The following is a 19,210-nucleotide window of genomic DNA, read 5'->3' on the forward strand; positions in this document are numbered from 1 at the left end:
CCATTCTCCTATTCCAGCTCTGCAGCTGAGAGGGAACCAAAGTAGCACAAGGCATATTCTGGTTTATATGTGTACGTGCTTGGCTATAAGGAAGGCAGGATCTGAGCATGTAGCTTAAAATACTGCAAGGATTAAAAAAGGTCTTAAGTCTTGGACAGTAACGTGTGTAAATAACAGCATGGGAGTTTGGGCTGGATATCTTGGAAAGTCTGATTCCTGGTTGGCAATATGTGTTTACAACATACTTTCTCAGATGTTCCTGCAATGTTCACGTGAGCTAGCAGCCCAGCCATGATGCCAGCTGAGCCCTTTTCTCTTCTTCCCCTCTCTAGTTGCAGCTCTATGACATTGAAAGCAGTACCAAGATTACCATTTTGAACTATTGCTCCTACGTGCAGTGGGTCCCGGGCAGTGATGTGGTGGTGGCTCAGAACAGAAGCAGCCTTTGCATTTGGTATAACATTGATGCTCCAGAGCGAGTCACCATGTTTCCTCTGAAGGTAAAGCTCTGGAGACTTTGATTTACCTCCAGCAGTTTCTGTTACTTCTTTCTCACATGTTTGGAAATAGGGTGGTATTGCAGAAAGGAACTGCTAGTTTCTTCTGGACAAAATATGACCTCATCTGTCAACTTTGTGGCAGGCATTTCTTGCAGAAGGTGAAGATAATTAATGCAGCAAGGAACTGCTTAGTGGCCTTTTCCTTTCCTCTGGTGAGACAAGGGTGATGTCTTCTCAGTGTGAGCTCATTCAGGAGAACTTTAATCAGCAGAGCTGTCGCAGTTCAGTCTTCACATCTATCCCTGCTACCCCACATACTTTAGGAGAACCTGGGGGTGTTTATAGCTGGTACTCTTTCCAGGGGGATATTGTAGACTTGGAACGGAGTGATGGAAAGACTGAAGTGATAGTATCTGAAGGGGTGAACACTGTGTCCTACACCCTGGATGAAGACCTCATAGAGTTTGGAACTGCCATTGATGATGGGGATTATCACAGGTAAGTGCTAGATACACCACGTGGTGATGGCAGGTAGCACACTTCATGTAACAGGCATCTGAGAGTCAGCAATCCATGAGCTACAGCAGCACAACTTCCTGTACAGAGTTGACATTTAGGCTCTGAGCGTGATGTTGGTGCTAGGTCTGGCTGTAATGCGCAGCAGAGTCCTTCATGAGTGGATATTCAACTTTTTCATCCTCACAGCTGTGCGGTTTCAAACTCAGAGGCACAAGAGACTGGCAAGTCTGGTCCCATTGACACTAAGACATTCACTGAAGGCAGTTTTCACTTAACTGCAGTGAATAAGTGTGTCTTCTGTAGCAGCCAGATGTGAAGTACTACTTAGATGCTTTCACTACTGCCCCTCCAGGGATGATGACAGTGTCATGGAAATATTCATGAGCTGTGCAGAGTAAAAACTGCCTGCCTGAAACAGTCATAGTAGCCACTATGTGGACACTGCTGATTTTGTTACAGGGCTTTACAATTGACCAGGGAAGAAAATGTCATATGTTCATAGCACTGTTACCCCTTGAGAGACTTCTTTGCACCAGAGACTTGCTTCAGACACAACACTTCAAACTTGCCCCACAGTGCTAGAGCCTTCTGCTGATGGTGTGCCTCTAAGGACCTTAACAGGGATCACCTCGGTCTCTGAACTCTTCCCTGATCTGTCAAACCCTGTGTTGTACGATCTGCTTCAGAACTGGTCACACCCAGCTTGTTCTGTTTTCAGTGCAACTCTTGTTAGGAAGTTTCAGTCTCAGCCTAGGATTTTCCTCAGAGAGCTCTTCTATTCTGTTACTGAAAGTCTGCAAATCTCTGTCTCAAGGGCTACCGCATTTTTGGAGACATTGGAGATGTCCACCGAGACCGAAGCCATGTGGAAGACTCTAAGTAGACTGGCTTTGGAAGCTAGACAGTTGCACGTTGCAGAGAGGTATGGGAAGAAGCTATAACATCTTTCTTGCTCAAACACTCTCTCAGCTGAATCCCTCACAGAAACCAGGGTCTGACTGAAAATATGGCTTTTTGTGCGGCTTGGATAATTCACTGCATTGGAGAATTAAGTGTTCTCTATTCCAGGCAGTGACTTTGCCCTTTCCTCCTGTACAGTAATGCCTGAACTGGGAACAGGAGGACATCATTCTGTGGCATAAATTTTTGCCGATGGCAACCCAAAGCAGTCGATAGCAAGGCTTCAGGGAGCTGACAGACATGGACAAGCTCAGCACATCTCTGAAGCCTGGGGAAGTGAAGCATGAGCATGGGTCATGTCCATGGCTTCTCCCACAGAGCAAGGCTAGAGGGCACATCTGAGCATGGATCTTGGCAAAAATCCTTCTCTTGAAGCAGGGCTGCCCTACCTCTCCAGCTTGCAGAGCTGGGTCTGCTGCCCAGGTTCTGATTTTCTTTTCTTGGACCAAAAGCAGGCGGCAAAACCCAGTTAGTGACTAACTGCTTTGCTCTTTCCAGGTGCTTTGCAGCTCTGGGCAACATGGCAAAGGCTCGATTTCTGCATGAAACCAACACCATTGCTGACCAGGCAGCTCAAGTGCACGTAAGTCAAACTATTTTTCTGCTGTGCAGGGCAGCTGCTTTCCTGCAAACGTGTGCATGCACATTATCTTCTGTGTCTGTGCTCACCAGTATCCTCCTACTGACCAGTACCTGGTCACGTAGAAACTGCTGACATAGTCCTTCATCCGTGCCTGCCACGTTCCTCTTCTGCTGAGCCTTTTCATATTGCTCCTGTCTTGTCACTTATGTGATTCTCTTCTGTCTTCTTTAGTTTCTGTACTGACACAGACCCCACCTGCATTCACCTCCCATATATCATTCCAGAGCCTGTTCTTTCACTCAACAAACTGATTGAACTAACTGATGTTGTCTGCAGGGTGGGGATGGTACAGACCATTATCTGGTGCGTGCCCGCTTGGCCATGTTAGACAAGAACTACAAGCTGGCTGAGATGATCTTCCTGGAGCAAGTGAGTAAAGGAACAAGGAGCAGAAAAGGTCTCATTTATTTCTGAGCAGGGAGGTTTGTGCCCTGGTGTGAAAAAGGAAGAGGTTGCTTGTTCCGGGGAGAAGAGTTTTTGCCCTGAAATAGAAGGAGATATTTCTCGTTCCAAGGTTTAGGATTGCCCTGAGACACATGAAGAGAGTGAGGGAGAATGTATATCCATGTAAAGGGGACAGTACACTTTTTCAAGTGTTTTCTGCACGTCTAGCCATGCCCACTGTGAGAGCTCAATGGCAATGTGTCTGCTAAATGGAGCCTTCAAATTGACACTTTTCTCTCTTGACACAGAACGCCACAGAGGAGGCCATGGACATGTACCAGGAGCTGCACATGTGGGATGAATGCATTGCAGTTGCTGAGGCCAAGGTACAGAATATAACTGCACTGGACTGTGGGCTGGGCTTGGTTGATAAGCCTTCTTGATTGGGAGTCCATTCAAGGTCTAGGTTCTCTTCACCTGCCCTATCAGGATCTCACTCCCACTTGGAGGGGGCTCCAAGCAGAAGGGAAGGTTGCACTGACTTAAGTATGGACCCAGGTGAATAGGAAGGGAGAAGACCCACTAAAATTGGTCTAGGATTATCTAGGGCTTAGAAGAAGCATGGGTGATACAGTGTTATGCAGGGCTGGCATTGTGGTTTCTACTAACTGGGCAGCAAGAAGTCTGGTGCCATGAACTAGCTGTTCAGAGCCTGCAGGATGAGCAGGACAACATCTTGCCTTATCCAGGTCAACCAATGCTGCATTTCTCAACAGGGACACCCCATGCTGGATAAGTTGCGGCGGGGTTACTACCAGTGGCTGCTGGATACCCAGCAGGAAGAGAAGGCTGGGGAGGTCCAAGAGGAACAGGGTGACTACCTAGCAGCCATCAGCTTATACCTGCGGGCAGGGCTGCCAGCCAAAGCAGCACGGCTGGCCATGAGCAGGGATGAGCTCCTGACCAATGAGGATGTCATCAATAGGGTGTCCACAGCACTGATCAAAGGGGAACTGTATGAACAGGTGAGTGCCTCCCCGCCTCTGGGCTTTCTTCTTAGGGCATCAGAGCTCTTACGCTGTCCTCTGCACCTGTGAGGTACAGGGAGACAGAGACGTAAAGTAGCAAGTGTAATTCTGTGTTGATAAATTTGCAGTTTATGTTTGGGAGGAAATCCTACTGCATCCATTATACGCAGGTGAGGTCTAGAATTACTGTTATTGGGGAGAAAGATCACAACTCTTTGGCAACTTGTGGCCAAAACATTAGTTGAGTGTTCAGTAATAGTCAGGGAGGGCTTTGGGAAGATGGGAACCAACAGGAAACGAGTTGTGAATCAAACAGAAAACTTGGTATCACTGTGAAAATGTACAGTACTTCCTCATAGTAGAATAAAAAATGATGGTACAGCTTTTGTATAAGGGTAATCTAAGTGGAAAAGCTAAGGAAGAAAAACAAAGAAGGTCATGAAGACTATCTGTAGAACCATGAATATCATAGAGAAGGAAAGTGATTATCCTCTGCATCTAATAACACAAAAAAATGGTAACTACTTATTATTAGGTGACAGTTTTAAAACAAAAGGATGTTTTTCATATAATCATGTTAATGTAAGAAAGTAGTGCTGAGTCTGACCAGTGTACAGCTTGGTAACCTGGCCAACAGTGGCCTCTTGCAGATGTTTAAGAAAAGAAAATAAAGAACAGGGCAGGCAAATATAGGGTGGTACTTCTCCTAGTGTCCTTTCATGGGTTTCAGCAGTTTGCAGGGTATAGTGTATCTGAACAGTTTTATTATTATTTTTGAGAGCTCTTGATAGATTTTAGTTCCATGAGCTTGTCAAGTTATTGTTAGAACCGTCTGTACTTTTTGATCTATAATGCTGGTTCTGAGTTACCCCATTCAGTTATGTGTTATGTGAAAAAAAGCAGTTCTTCTCGCTGGCCTGTTTTATGTACCCTGCTTAAATTACATTTCTCCAGTCTCATTTTACCTTTGGCATTTTCCGACTGTTTCATTTTGACCCAAGAGAATTTTGTGGTTCTCCAAACCTGTCACCTTTTCTTAAGCCTTCGGTTGAAAGAGTAACTGTGGAACTCATTGCTGCCAGATGTTTCATTACCAAAAGTATAAATGGTTCAAAAGTGATTAGACAAATCATGGAGGTAGAGTCTGTCAAAAGCCATTAAATACGTTGATGTGAGGGCATCATGACGCAAACTCAGGAAGCTTCTAGGATGCAGATTGTCAGAGGCAGATAGATAGAATGGAGGAAAGGCTGGTGTATACTTGCTCTGTTCTCATGGTCTTTCTCTAGACATGTGCTTTGCCACCATTCAGATACTGAAGGAAATGAATCTTTGCTCTGCCAGGATGGCCTTTCCTATATTATTTTCTAGGTATTACAAGCTTTGAGCCTCATCCCACCCTGTTGGCCGCCACCCTTTCCTACAGGGTAAAAACCTGCTGCAAGAAGCTGAGCTTCCCTCTTCACTGCTCATGCCCATGCTCCCGTATGACCATCTGCATAGTGGAGCTGTGGTCATAGAAAAGCTGTTGCTGCAGCTTTTTTTTTTCCTATGGGCACTGTGCAGAAAAGGGAGGTTGTCTCAAAAACTCTTAACTCGTCAGAAGATGGTGCCCCAGAAAAACACTTGGGGCTTGTTGATCGGCAGAGAGGACAATGGTCTCAGCACATGCAGTCTTTTCTAGAAGTTCCCTTTATCCTCATGCTTTTGGTTAGTGGGGAGGGCATAGCTGATGGAGAAGTCTGTGTGGCAAGGCTGACAAGTTTGGTACATGGGACTGGTAGGGTACGTGATGGTGTGCGGGGACATGGTGGCTCTGGAGACTGGTAGCTTATATTTTTCATTAGGCTGGAGACCTGTTTGAGAAGGTCGGGAACCCACGGAAAGCTCTGGAGTGTTATTGCAAGGGCAGTGCCTTCCTGAAAGGTACTGTGCTAAATATGTTACTTCTCCCATCCATCCCTGGCAAGACCCTGGGTGCTCTGGCCTGGTGGCAACATGAGCTATTGCCCTGGAGCTTGGAAATGCCTAGGTGCTCTGAAGCTTCCATGTATCATCTAATTCACTGTATGTATTTTCATATAGTTGTACCTGCACACACAGTCCCAGCATCCAGTTCCCAAGGCCTTGATCATGCTGACTGCAGCAGCATGGATTTGGTCCAGCTCTCCACAGGGTCCAGATTGCTGGGTAGCCCGTTGGAGCTGGAGTGGGTTAGACAGTCACCATTCCCGTCCCTCTGCACCCCATCCAAAGCCCATGTTCACCTCACAGTTCTGCTTCCTTACTGGATTCAGCCTAACAGTTATCATGTCCCTTTACAGCAGTGGAGCTGGCTCGCCTGGCATTTCCCGCAGAAGTTGTGAAGCTGGAGGAGGCCTGGGGAGACCATCTGGTGCAGCAGAAACAGCTGGATGCTGCTATTAACCATTATATTGAAGCCAGGTGGGTGCAGATGGTGGCTGTATAGCCAGCAGCAGTATAACCTGGAAAGCCATGAAGCTGATATGGTTTGCTTAAATCAGTAGAGTTTTGCCTGCATAAGCCCCCTTGACCCCACTTCGCCAGTGCCCCTGGTGCTTATATGCAGTCTCTTCTGGCCCTGGCTGTGGATGCCTTTCCACATCTCTCCCAAGGTCTTTCAGCCCTGATTACTCTTCTGTGCTGTCCTAGTTCTTCATTCTTTCCCCTTAGCTTTGCCAGTTATTCAGATCCTTTGTGGTGCTCGAGCCCAGGAATAAGAATCAAGCAGCACTTTGGTCTCCCTGGCTTAATTCAGCTGGAGGAGATGGCTGCGGGCTGGCTGTAAAGAGTTATGGTTTTGATGCTAGGTGCTCGATTAAGGCCATTGAGTCAGCCTTGGGAGCCCGGCAGTGGAAAAAGGCCATCTACATTTTGGACTTGCAGGACAAACAGACAGCAGCCAAATACTACCTCAAGATTGCCCAACACTATGCAGCTTTACAGGAGTATCAGGTGAGGCTACAGACCACAATCATTGCTGCTCTGTGTGTCCCTTGGGACTGCTGAGTATGGTGATTTCCCTACAGGTTGCAGAGGAGCTGTACATCAAAGGAGACCAGACCAAGGATGCCATTGACATGTATACACAGGCCGGGCTCTGGGAACAGGCTCACAAGGTAAAGTCAAAAGCAAAAGCTCTGGGGAGCTCACCCCGCTTGGTGAAATGTCTTTCTTCAGGAGATGGTGGTGCCTTGTGCACCAACACTTGATCAGCAAGCGCTCTTCCCAAAGGATGCGTGTAGGGCTGTCCAGTAGCCAGCAAGAAATCGGTTCCTGGTATTCATATCCTATCTGTGCCCTTCTTTACTTTGGCAGCCCTGTGTGGGTGCACCTGTGACACAAAGAGCACTCTGCAAGGAGTGCTTTGATCACAGTGACAAATGTCTACCCTTTCTCTGCAGAGCATTTAGCTTGTAAACCTGTTTGTAATGGGAAGGAGACTGGTTTCCCCCTTCTCCTTCAGTATCATGTGTCAAGAAACTGCTGTGCAGTGTGCTGTAGATTCTCCCGTATGTGTTTCTTTCGGCAGCTGGCGATCAAGTGTATGAGTCAGGAAGATGTGTCTGTGCTCTATATAACCCAGGCCCAAGAAATGGAGAAGCAGGGCAAGTACAAAGAAGCAGAGAGGTGAGCATCTTCCTTGGTACTAGTCCAAGACAGCCCTGAAAAAATGGCTGTAGTAGTAGAAGAGCCCTTTCCTGGTGTGGGACTAGAGTCTGGGGCTAGGGTTTGGAAAGGGCAGAGGTACTCCATCCACATACAGAGACCTCAAATTGATATTTCAGAGTTTAGGAAGAGAAGTCACTGACTGTTAATGTATCTTTGTTCACTAGGACAGAAGGGAGGTCCAGGTGGGGTGCAGTTGTCTCATGTAGCAGAGGGGCAAGGCTTTTCCCCACTGCAGAGTGCTGCATTTGATCTGTCATCATCAGCTGAGGATAAGATATGAAAAGCAGAGTGTTTCCCATCCAGGTTACTAACGTTGTCAGTTCTAGATTAGTAACAACACAACAGGGTTAGTAGGTATAGGAACAAACACGACTGCGTATCTGATGCCATGGTACCTGATCTCAAGGGTGCCTAGTACACGAAACGGGGCATTACAGCTGGTGAGGTCACATTGGGTTTAATCTTTTTGCCAGCCTGTATGAATAAGTTGAGCTGACGTTGTCAGTTACCATTACAACAGGACTGACAGCCTCAGGTTGGGGGGACAAGATGAGAACAGGTCACAGAAGCTCAGAGGCTCCCCCCGCCAAGTCACAACTCAGCTTGACAATTGAGAATGGAGGGAATACCTTTGCCCTACTGCAGCTGATGGTGGCGTGACAGAAGGGCTCTGTCTAAGCAGTGTTCAGCCTTGCAGCCGCCAGCAGCCACGCTGCACACCAGTCATGCCTTTTGGCAGCATGCACAGGACCTGGCTCCAGCTGGGCAGGATGCAGAGAGACTGCGGGGACTGATGATGTCCTCAGCTGAGTCATTTGAATGTGCTTGTGTTCCCAGGCTGTATATCACTGTGAATGAACCTGATTTGGCCATCACCATGTACAAGAAGTGTAAGATGTACGATGAGATGGTTTGCCTGGTTGCCAAGTACCACAAGGACTTACTCAGCGATACCCACCTGCACCTGGGCAAGGTGAGTACATCTCATGGCAGAGGATTGACTCGGCTAAGCAGGGACAAGCGTCACTAACTCATTGCCTCTAATTGCAGGAGCTGGAGGCAGAGGGACGCTTACAGGAGGCTGAGTACCACTACCTAGAAGCTAAAGACTGGAAGGCCACAGTAAACATGTACAGAGTGAATGACATGTGGGAAGAAGCTTACAGGGTAATTATCATTTCACAGCTATCCCGCTGTGCAGGGATCCAGCTTTGACAGAACCATCCTGGTAGGAGCTGCTATGTCTTTATTCACTGCAAAATTCGAACACTTGGCATATACTGCCTAGCTTCAGCATGTGGCAGAGCACTGGAAGCCCTTGTGCCTACTGCTCTGCAGCATTGCACCCCAAAAGCAAGGCTTGACCCCTAGCCAGTTTGCAGTACTGCCTTCCTCCAGGCACTGCTCTGCTCCGAACCACTGCACCGTGTTGTACCTCAGAGGTATTGCTCTGCCCATAGCCACTCTGTAGCAGCCCCCCTGCAACACTGCTCCTCTCCAGTGGGGACACAGATTGCCAGGGGTCACTTCTGCTGACCTAATGGTGGTGTGGGCCATGCTGAGGAGACAGCAGTCTCTTCTGTACTCTGCCAAATATGCCTTTGTATCACTCTCCCCAGTCCAGTCATTGCTACAGAAGGGTTCCTCAGGAGAGAACAGTCGTTTTTGGTGCTCCCTCATGATGACAGGCACTATGTGAGAGGGGAGTCCTGGGTCAGCCTGCTGAAGATGAAATGGATGCATTGAGCTCTTCTGCTTTCTTTGCTTTGGATAGGTGGCCAAGGCACATGGGGGAGCGAACTCCTATAAGCACGTGGCCTATATGTGGGCAAAGAGCCTGGGTGGAGAGGCAGCTGTGAAACTCCTCAGTAAATTCGGACTTCTGGAGATGGCCATTGACCATGCAGCAGACAGCGGGTAAGCAGGTCTATCAGCCCAGCGCTTTTCTCCCATCTGCCTGACCTGAGAAAAAAAGGGTGGCCCAAGATAATTGTATGCACGTGATAGCTGTGGGTTCAGGATATGGCGTGTCTTTCCACCCCACCTGTACATCTTCACACAGGCGTTCGTTCCACTTTCTTGATGTATCTCGTTTCCTGTCCACCTGTTAGTCTCTCAAATGTCAAGTGGGATCTGGGCAGGTGAAAGCAGTTTTCCCTTTAACTTTAGCAGGGGGGGCCTTGTGAGAGCCTCTGAACTTGGGAGGAGGTATTACTCATGTCACCATAGGTAACCACCCGTCAGAAGAATGTTGGCCCCACTCTGCACCTGGCCAGCCATCCAACTGCACTGCCATTCACTGCTGCTCTCCCCCAGTTCTCTCACATTGCTAGGCTCCTGGGAGTCTTGTGACTTCCCCTTAGGGTTGTACCAAGGGCCTCTGGCACTAACAGCAGGTGTGAAGGAGCTGATTTTACTTAGTGGGGGCTCTAAAAGGTCCTGTTCTCTGGTCAGGAACAGGAGGAATCAGCAGTTGGATTCCCCTCTCTCCTCTCCCAGCGTCTTGTGCTGCACTTGATGTCTTGCTCTTGATGAAAGCATGCCCTCACAGCATATGGTCCTGCTCTCACCCCACTTTCTCCTTCATTGCAGGGTCTTTGAATTTGCTTTTGAACTGGCCCGCCTCTCCATGAAGCAGAAGATGCCAGAGATCCACTTAAAGTATGCCATGTTCCTAGAAGATGAGGTAATTTTACCCCCTGAAATAGGTGGGAGTTCTCTGGGCAATCAGGTAATCGAGCAGTTGTCCTTAAGGGCTGCTGCAGCAGGCACTTCTGTGGCTGCATCACTGCTCACCCAAAAGGCTCCGTGACTACAGCCCCAAGCTTCCACACTCATCTTTGTTTCATAAATCTCTCTGCCTCATGGTGAGCAGAGGAGGTCATGCAATCATATTGGGACAGGAAGGCATGCAAGCACATTCCTTCCTGTCTCCTAGGGCAAATTTGAAGAGGCTGAAGCAGAATTCATTAAAGCTGGGAAGCCCAAGGAGGCAGTGCTGATGTATGTATCATTCCTCATCCTGGCCTGCTGCATCTCCTCTCCCTGTATGATGCCATCCTGGTTGTTTCTGCAGCACTGGTCTGCTCCTCACTGTCCCTCTTGTTACATTGCATGTTGATTCCCCTAGGTTTGTGCATAACCAGAACTGGGATGCTGCACAGCGTGTGGCTGAGGCCCATGACCCAGACAGCGTGGCTGATGTGCTTGTGGGACAGGCACGTTTTGCATTTGAGCAGAGAGAGTTCCAGAAAGCGGAGGCCTTCCTCCTGCGAGCAGAGAGACCTGAGCTGGCCATAAAGTACTACAAGGTGAGCGTAGTCTGTAGCAACATCAATGCTTTCCTCCCTGGATGAGAACCCAGTTAGGACAGAGGAAGAGTGAAATCCATCTCCCAGCTCTCCCTGTCAGCTTAGTAGCCAAAGAGAAACCAGAACAAAGAGAAACTCAGGTGGTTCCTAGTAGAACTTAATTCTGGCCTGCTCTTAGAAGACTGAACTGGTAGAGATTTCACAGCATAGCTTAGCTCTCTTACAGCTCTGGGAGGAGGTGAGTGCCTGTGTGAGCCCTCAAGCAAGGGGCACAGGGGTCCTGGCTCTCTGAAGCCAGAATATTGATGGTCCTCAGGGGTAGCACAAGTTGGTGCATTTGAGGCTTTAAGTCCCCATTCCACAGAGGTAGCTAGGATGGATGAGCACTTTCCCCTGAGGCACCTTGGGTGAATGGATAGACATAGGTACTGTTTTGAGGGAGGAAAGAATTAGATGGTGCTGCTGTCGTTGTTTCTTCCAGTGGGTCCTCTGGCAAGATGACACAAGAGGCTAGATGTGTTACGTGATGCCGGGACTGTGGGGGATCCTGGTGAACTGGTGAAGATTTCTTCTCCCTGTTGTGCTTGTGCAGGAGGCTGGCATGTGGAGCGAGGCCCTGCGGATCTGCAAGGAATACGTGCCTAGTCGGCTAGAAGAGTTACAGGAGGAGTGTGGCAGGGAGGCTGCCAAGAAGGGCTCCAGGTAAGCAATGCTGTGGTCAGGCTGCAGGGAACAGGCAGGTAGCTCTTCCCCTAGGCTGTTGTGCTGATGCCTTACAGAGGTAGCCTGATGGGATCCCTGACACCCAGTTGTTTCTGTCTTGAGGACCCTGAACTTCTTACTGCATAGGTTTCCTAGCAGCCATCCTCCCTGCTCTGGAAGACTCCAGGCTTATTCTTGCCATCCAAGGTCTCCCAGATGTCTTCCTGTACCATCAGTGCATCTCCCCAGAGTCCTTAATCAATTTTCTCCTCAGCGTTGGCTGTGTGCAGCTGTCTGCATTCCTTGTTACATGCTCAGGTCCCTCTGGGGTCCCTGGTTTACCTCTGCTGTGCACCTCCCTGTCCATGCCCTACACACTGTCTACAGAGTCTCTGTGACAGCATCCCAGTCTCGGTCACAGCCTGCATTTCTCCTTACAGAGGAACAGAAGGGCTGCTGGAGCAGGCACGGGAGTGGGAGCAGGCGGGGGAACATGCCAGGGCAGTGGACTGCTATCTGAAGGTGCAGGATCCCAGCAATGATGTCCTGATGGAGAAATGCTTGCTGAAGGTACAGTCAGGGGCTATGATTCCCTTCATCTGCTCTGCTGTCTAGGAGATCCCCCACAACCTGCAGTGCATCTTAGAGATGTCTAAGTCACTGCAGGGCACAAGAGAGGACCTGCAGGCTCCAGTGACTGCAGGGGAAAGCCTTCATGGCCATTGTCTTGAGCCGTGATGGACTGTCTGCTTATCCTGCCACTACACTGATATCCTCTCTGGCACCACTTCCAGCAGCATGCCAATGTCTTTGTGCCCATATCACTCTGCACTGGAGAGCTGAACTTTATGATTTAGTGCTTGGCTAGATGAGCACCCTTCTTCTCATGGTCTGTGTCCACCAGCCTTTGGATTATGTTCTTGATCATACTTCTCACTCATACTTGGGCTCTTGTACCAACTTCAACAACAATTATGTCCTTGTCTGATCTTCTCCCATGTCTGGAAGTAGCTGGGCTTTGCTTCTCTGAATTGCTGAAGTGGGCTGTCATTTCTTCTCCCCTTCTCCAATAGTTCAAGCACTACCAACTCTCAGACTTTCAGGCTAGGACAGAGCTTTTTCCAGCTTCATCCCTCTCTCGAACAGCTTTTATCACTTGTGCGCTGACAATTTCTCTTCACAGGCTGCCGAGTTGGCCATTAAATTTTTGGGCCAGTCACAGAGCCTGGAGGTGACGCGGACTGTGGCTCCTCAGCTGGTGGCCATGAAGAAATACAGTGCGGTGAGGGTTGACTCCTGCTCCCAGACTACTGAAGAAGCAGTGACATAGGAAGGGAGAGCTCTATCCAAGGGAAGGAGTCAGGTCACATCCTGGGGTGATGGGTGGATGGCTGTATCCAGAGTTGGGCAGTGCAGAGTCTTCAGGGAGGAAGAGGGAGGGGAAAGGGATCAAGTCCTGGAACAGTGAGAGAGCCAGGCCTTGGGAGGAGACAGAAAGCAGAGAAAGGGGGTTATCTTTTGGGAGACTTTCTGTTGTTGCTGTGTGCTGGTCACTTCCAACAGCACCAGCTCCAGCCTGGGCTGCAGGGTGCCGTTGGGGTTTCACCTCCCATGGGACTCTCTGGCCCTGCAGGCAGCTGAACTCTACCTCAGCTTGGACCTCATCCGGGAAGCTATTGATGCCTTCATTGAAGGGGAAGAATGGAGCAAAGCCAAGCGCGTGGCCAAGGAGTTGGACCCCAGGTATACCCTGGAACTTCTCAAATTACACTCTTCCTGCTTGCACTCAGCCCCAGATGTTCTCTTGTTCTGTCCTGTCCTGCTGCCCCCAGGTTCCCTGGGTTCTCCCCAGAGTGGGCTTCCCAGGCTGGACAAGACACATTCTCCACCGCTGCCCTTCCTAAGCCATTTACCGCCCTGACACTCTTCTATTGCCACACATCCCATGGAAATTGTTATCCCCTTCTGTCCCATCTCTATTGCTCTCTCCCCTTCCCTTGTCATAATCCTGCGCAGGCACTTCCTTCTGAAAATCCTGTGATCCCTGTCTCTCCTCACATATTATATTGCAAAGAGCTGCCTCGAGCCCCCTTTTTCCCCTTCTGCCTATGCTCCCAGCAGCAGGCTGGAAAGGCATAGCACAGATGCAAGTCCTCTTTTTCTCAAAGCAGACAAAGTTGAATCCACCCTCTGCACTGATGCAAGACACTTACTAGTCTTGCTGCCTGTTAAGTTTCTTTCTACCCAGTAGGTCAGAGGAGTATGTGGACCAGCGTTACAAGGAGTATTTAAAGAACCAAGGAAAGGTAGATTCGGTACGTATTTGGGATCCCTACAGAGTCATGTCAGGATCTCTCCAGATCCTTGGGGCCCTTCTCATGGGGCTTTTGCCTGGATATGCCTGAGGGTGAGGAGTCTGTATGTGCCTTTGAGTCATGGTTTCTGCATACCAGATGGGTCACGCTGGCCCTGTGCTTGCATACCATAGAGGGGGAGGGACAATGTGTATGTGAAGAAAAGATCCAGGTGGGCTGATGCCTGCCTTGGTGCTGGTAGCAAACCTTGCCTGCACAGCAAATTTATGGTTGTTTCCATCCCCAGCTGGTGGGAATAGATGTCATGGCTGCTTTGGATATGTATGCAGAGCAGGAGCAATGGGAGAAGTGCCTGGAGGTTGCGGCTAAACAGGTGAGTGCATGTGTGAGCACTCAGGCAAGGGACACAGGGGTCCTGGCTCTCTGAAGGAGGGACAGCAGGAATGAGTGGGCTGGGCAAAACAGCATGGAGAGTCACTGCAGCAGCTCAGAAAACACCTCTCCACTGTCCCCAGCTCGACCAGTCAGTCCTAGCAGGGAAGCCTTAGAACCCAGAAGCCCATTGGGTTTAAATTTTGTGATTAATGGCGTATTGGGAAAAGCTGAGTGAGTTGTTTAGGCTGCAAGTAATTGGTACCGTGAAAATAGAGGTTTGTAAAAGCAAGCCTTCTTTACATGTTCTTTAGAGCCCTGGTGTCAGCATAAATGAGACATCCTTGTCATGAAAGCAAACTTGACATTTGTTTCATTTTTACTGACCTAAACCTAACAAAATTACCTCAACAGATTAATAAAAATGGGGAAAAGCAAAATGAAACTGATTTACAATGCTATTGCAGTGCAGTAACAGGAGGAGAGAGCTCTAGATTACCAGGATCTGCTTCCAGGGTTTGTTTGCATTCAGTGGTTATGGATTGGCTGTCGGTTATTGACTGGTTATGGATTCAGTGGTTCTTGATAACCGAGCTCAGCTAAGGGCAGATGTGGGTTCTCTGAAGTGAGGTATTACTTGAGATATATTCAGAATAACAGGGCAGCCCCTGGCAGTGGAGTCTGCAGTTAGTGGAGACATCACAGCTTACCACTCAGGCAGACACCGATAACTTGGACAAGCACTGGTAATGTGTTGTACTGTGTTTTTTTTAACTCTGTTTCTAATGCAGTAACCAGTAACCCGAGTTTGGGCTTTACTACAGTAAACTTGATTTCTTTTTTGACTCGGGCTTCTGTTGTAATACAAGAGGTCTTTGTTGTAGTAGTTGTTATCTTGGAGACTTCTGTGCTCATGTTCTAGTTATCAGGAGATACCAGTGTTGATCTTCTTCCATAAAGAATAACTTTGCACCCAATTTAATGGTAAAGGCTTAATCAGTTTTATTGTTGGCCAGGCACAACACTACCACATCTAGTCCAAGAAGATGCTAGTCTCTTTATGCCTCTAAGAGGGCATCAGCACAGCCTTGTTCCATAGCCAGTGCAGAATTTCCTTACTTTTGACTCAGCTGTTCTGCAGTGATGACACAGGTAAAAAGTTACGTTTATCAAAAGAGGTCACATACCAGACCTAATCTTTATCCCAAACTGCCCTGTACTGAAGTGTTTCACTGGTATCCACACCTGTTCAAGTTCTAGACATATCACTGGGACACTGGTCTCTCTTCTGCTTAATAAACTTGCTTCCATTGCTCATTTTTTAACAGGATCACACATTTTGCACTGTCCTCTTCACCTCGTTATGCTCTTTAAGCCTGTGTGAAACAGGTCTCTCCTCAGCTGAATTTCTGTAAGGCCGACTACAGTCAGTCCTCAGCAAAATGTTTGTGATCAGCCCAGGTACGAGCAGCGCTCCCAGGAGGTCTGCAGTCCCAGAGGTCTGACAGAATTTGAATAAAGGACTAGAGCAGCCTTGCAAATTATTAACATCTTCAGTCCACAAAGTGTTTTGATTCATTCTTTCATTAGACTAAGGGCTGGTTTACCTGTGGTGCCACATTGTGGAGATACTGCATCCTTTAGGTATTTGGCAGTATTCCTTCAGCAAGTGGTGAACAGCTGAAAAGCAGCTTTATTTGCATGTGTGAAGGGTCAGCACGGCATCAGCTAGCCAGGATTAGAGGTGTCAGGGGGGGTTCAAATCCAAAACCAGGTCTGTTGTGCACAAGTCTGTCTCTCACCCTTTGCGACTCGAGTGTGCGGGTGTGCATACACACATCTGAAACTGTCCCCACCGAGTGACAAGTGTTCAGTTCATGATTGTCATGCTGCTGCTTTCTGTGTGCCTTCTCCAGAACTACAAAGTCTTGCACAAGTATGTAGCTCTGTATGCAACCCACCTCATCCGGGAGGGCAGCTGGGACAAAGCCCTGAGCCTGTATGTCCACCATGGAGCACCTGCCAACCCACAGGTAATGAAGACAGCATGATATCACAGTGTGAATTGCCAGCATGTGCTGTGATCTGCTACATGAGTCAGGCTTCCAGTCCAGAACTGGGATTACCAGGTGTTAAACAGGTCCAAGCCACTTCAACCCTACTGTGGATTGTTCTAGAGGTTCCTCAGCTAGCGGGACTAAAGACAACCTGCTGGCATGTTCTCCAGGGAAAGGAGCAGGGGGAAGTTGAGTACCTGTGTTTGTTTTGAACACCTTAACCATCAAGTCCAGAACAAAAGGAACTGTGTTTGTCTCTTTGAGAGCGCTGGCTGCAGGAAGCATTCTTCACTGTTTCCCTGCCTTGTCTTGCAGCACTTCTTGCAACCAGCAATCTGCAGCAGGGCTGCTCCAGCCTGTGTGCCGAGCTGCCATTCCCTCAGCCTGTGCTTGACAGCAGGAGAGCTCCAGACATTTGCTGACTCCCATCTGGCTCCCTTAAGATTTCTCTCCTTTTTTGTTGCAGAATTTCAACATTTACAAGCGTCTCTTTGTGGAGATGGTGAACGCGTCTGGTATGAATTGCGCCGAGGCCTACTCCAGCTGGGCTGACCTGCGTGACGTTCTCTTCAATCTGGTGAGTGTGGGCTGTGGCCACCACTGCCTCTTAAACACCAACACCCTGGTGGCTCCTAGCAGGGGAGAAAGAAGAATCAGTCTCTAACCAGGTGACACGGGCAGTATTGGTAGAACAGGAGCAGAGGGAAAAGAGCTGACGGCGTGGAGAGCAGAACAACAGGATCCTGTGAAGTGGGCATGGCTGGGCAAGAGAAGTCAGGGAAGAAAGTGACTGTGCACTCAAGGCCAAATCCTAGAAGTGGGTCTGGACATCGGCACTTGCAGGGCTACATGGGACCCTATCACGACATGCCCACTGTTCATCCTACACTCGTGTTCAGCAGCCTGGGTGGGGCAAGGACCTGGGGAAAGCACAGAACTACTGAGCCTGGAAAATAAGAGAGTCCTCCCCATCTCCCCAGAGATGCTCAGAGCCTTCTGCTCCTTCTTCCCTCTCCCAGGATACTTCAGCCAGAGCCCAGGATGGCCTTTTCTGTGTTTCTGTCCCACTAATACCCACCTCTAGCACAAATGAAATTGACAAATCCCCCTTTGTCCATCCAAACTCACTCCTGCTTCCAGTGCTGTTGGTTGTTGCAGTACTCTTGGCTCTTCCCCTTCTTCCACAGCCTCCTCCCTTCAGCACTCTGTAGGACCCAAAGCACCCAAGGCCCAGCCCTTTTCCCATCCCCAGAGGTGCCTGGATATTTCAGATCCTTCTCTCTCAGCTTTTCCCTGGGCTCAAGTGGATGAAGAGTGCCTTTGTGCTCTCACGTTCTCAGTTACTCCTTTTCTCTTCTTCAGTGTGAAAACTTAGTAAAGTCAAGTGAGGCAAACACTCCAGCACATGAGGAGTTTGAAACGATGCTGCTGATCTCTCACTACTATGCCACCCGCTCCGCTGCTCAGGGCGTGAAGCAACTGGTAAGGTTTTTGAAGTTCCTTTGCCAGGTCGCCAACCTGAGTGGAGAGCCCTGTGGGGATGTGCAGGTTCAAGGCTATTCACAGTTCACTGTTCCACTTCATGGATCTCACGCATGAGAATGGGACTACAGTGATCTGGGAACCCACCACTAGCAGGTGGAACTGGAGATGGTCGTCTTCTTATAGTAGCACCTGCTCCCAGCCACTGAGGCTGAGATGTAAACCAGTGGGAAGCTGATCAGTGTGCTTGGCATGACTTGTGAGAGCAGACACACCAGTAGGAATTTAGGGATTGCACAAAATTGTGGACTTCCCAGGAGAGGCATTGCTTCCTCTTCAGCTGTCCTGGGCCAAGAGAGCTGCTGGGCTTCACACATGGTCTTGAGAGCAGATTGGCTTCAGGAGCTCGTGGGCCTGTGTGCTTGGCCTCTCAGGGGGCTTTGGGAGCTTGTGAGCACGGGTGCTCAGCATCACACAGGGCTTCGGCGGGTGCTGGGCCTGCTATGGGGCTTTGGGACTCATGGGCCCGGACACCAGGCCTCACAAGGCACTGCGAGTGGTTTTGAGTCTTATGTGCATTGGGATTTGTTCCGGGCCACGAGACAGAGCAGGGTCCCTTCTGAAGTCTTGATCCATATGGGATTGTGGAATTGTTCTAGAGCTCTGTATGAGTGTGGGACTGGAGCTGTGATAGAGCAGGCTGTGAAAAAGAAAGGTTGCCACAGCTAGGACCCCAGCAGAAGTCATAGGGGGGACTGGGGCTTCCCCTTGGCTGCATGTGTAGGTGTTGGGGTTCCAGAGACATATCGGACAGAAAAAGCCATGTCTGATGTCTTGGAAACCTATACAGACCCATACAGTTGTGGAACGTTGAGGTGTTGGGTAGTCTATTTGGGATCGTGAAGGAGGGGTGGCCTTCTCAGTTCTGGTGTGATGATAACCTATCTGGCAAACAGAAAAGTGAAATCTCCCTTCAATTCCTCACCCCCACTCCAAAATTCTTATGTGATTGAATACAAGAAAAAACTCACTGTGACATGGCTAAACACCAGAGCAGGATTCTTGGAGAGGTTGGAGAGTGTCCATCCCTTGAGATACCCAACCAGACATATTCCTGAACAACCTGCTGTAGCTGACTCTGCTTTGAACAGGGCAGGCGCGTGGACTAGGAAATCACCAGAGATCCCTTCCAACCTCAGCTATTCTGTGACTCAAATGGTGGGGACTTGGGTGCACCTTCTAGT

The 19,210-nt window shown here is 49.0% G+C and overlaps 1 protein-coding gene across 2 annotated transcripts in view; it reads left to right on the forward strand.

Annotated features, from left to right (window-relative positions):
* Positions 1–19,210, forward strand: part of IFT172 (intraflagellar transport 172) — a 38,477-nt gene that overhangs the window by 15,399 nt on the left and 3,868 nt on the right. Inside the window, exons 16-42 of one of the 2 annotated variants that reach the window (XM_040598960.1) lie at positions 333–500; positions 862–998; positions 1,834–1,941; positions 2,478–2,562; positions 2,899–2,991; positions 3,315–3,392; positions 3,783–4,031; positions 5,882–5,960; positions 6,359–6,479; positions 6,866–7,010; positions 7,085–7,174; positions 7,588–7,685; positions 8,565–8,700; positions 8,778–8,894; positions 9,502–9,644; positions 10,320–10,413; positions 10,666–10,730; positions 10,858–11,038; positions 11,631–11,740; positions 12,181–12,310; positions 12,924–13,022; positions 13,374–13,483; positions 13,989–14,055; positions 14,342–14,428; positions 16,344–16,460; positions 16,951–17,061; positions 17,847–17,966. In XM_040598960.1, the coding sequence (XP_040454894.1) occupies positions 333–500; positions 862–998; positions 1,834–1,941; positions 2,478–2,562; positions 2,899–2,991; positions 3,315–3,392; positions 3,783–4,031; positions 5,882–5,960; positions 6,359–6,479; positions 6,866–7,010; positions 7,085–7,174; positions 7,588–7,685; positions 8,565–8,700; positions 8,778–8,894; positions 9,502–9,644; positions 10,320–10,413; positions 10,666–10,730; positions 10,858–11,038; positions 11,631–11,740; positions 12,181–12,310; positions 12,924–13,022; positions 13,374–13,483; positions 13,989–14,055; positions 14,342–14,428; positions 16,344–16,460; positions 16,951–17,061; positions 17,847–17,966 (3,138 nt within the window). The remainder of the gene's footprint in view (positions 1–332; positions 501–861; positions 999–1,833; positions 1,942–2,477; positions 2,563–2,898; positions 2,992–3,314; positions 3,393–3,782; positions 4,032–5,881; positions 5,961–6,358; positions 6,480–6,865; positions 7,011–7,084; positions 7,175–7,587; positions 7,686–8,564; positions 8,701–8,777; positions 8,895–9,501; positions 9,645–10,319; positions 10,414–10,665; positions 10,731–10,857; positions 11,039–11,630; positions 11,741–12,180; positions 12,311–12,923; positions 13,023–13,373; positions 13,484–13,988; positions 14,056–14,341; positions 14,429–16,343; positions 16,461–16,950; positions 17,062–17,846; positions 17,967–19,210) is intronic. The other variant, XM_040598959.1, reaches the window with a different exon arrangement.

The sequence above is a fragment of the Falco naumanni genome, chromosome 6 (assembly GCF_017639655.2).
Source record: "Falco naumanni isolate bFalNau1 chromosome 6, bFalNau1.pat, whole genome shotgun sequence".
Lineage (NCBI taxonomy): Eukaryota > Metazoa > Chordata > Aves > Falconiformes > Falconidae > Falco > Falco naumanni.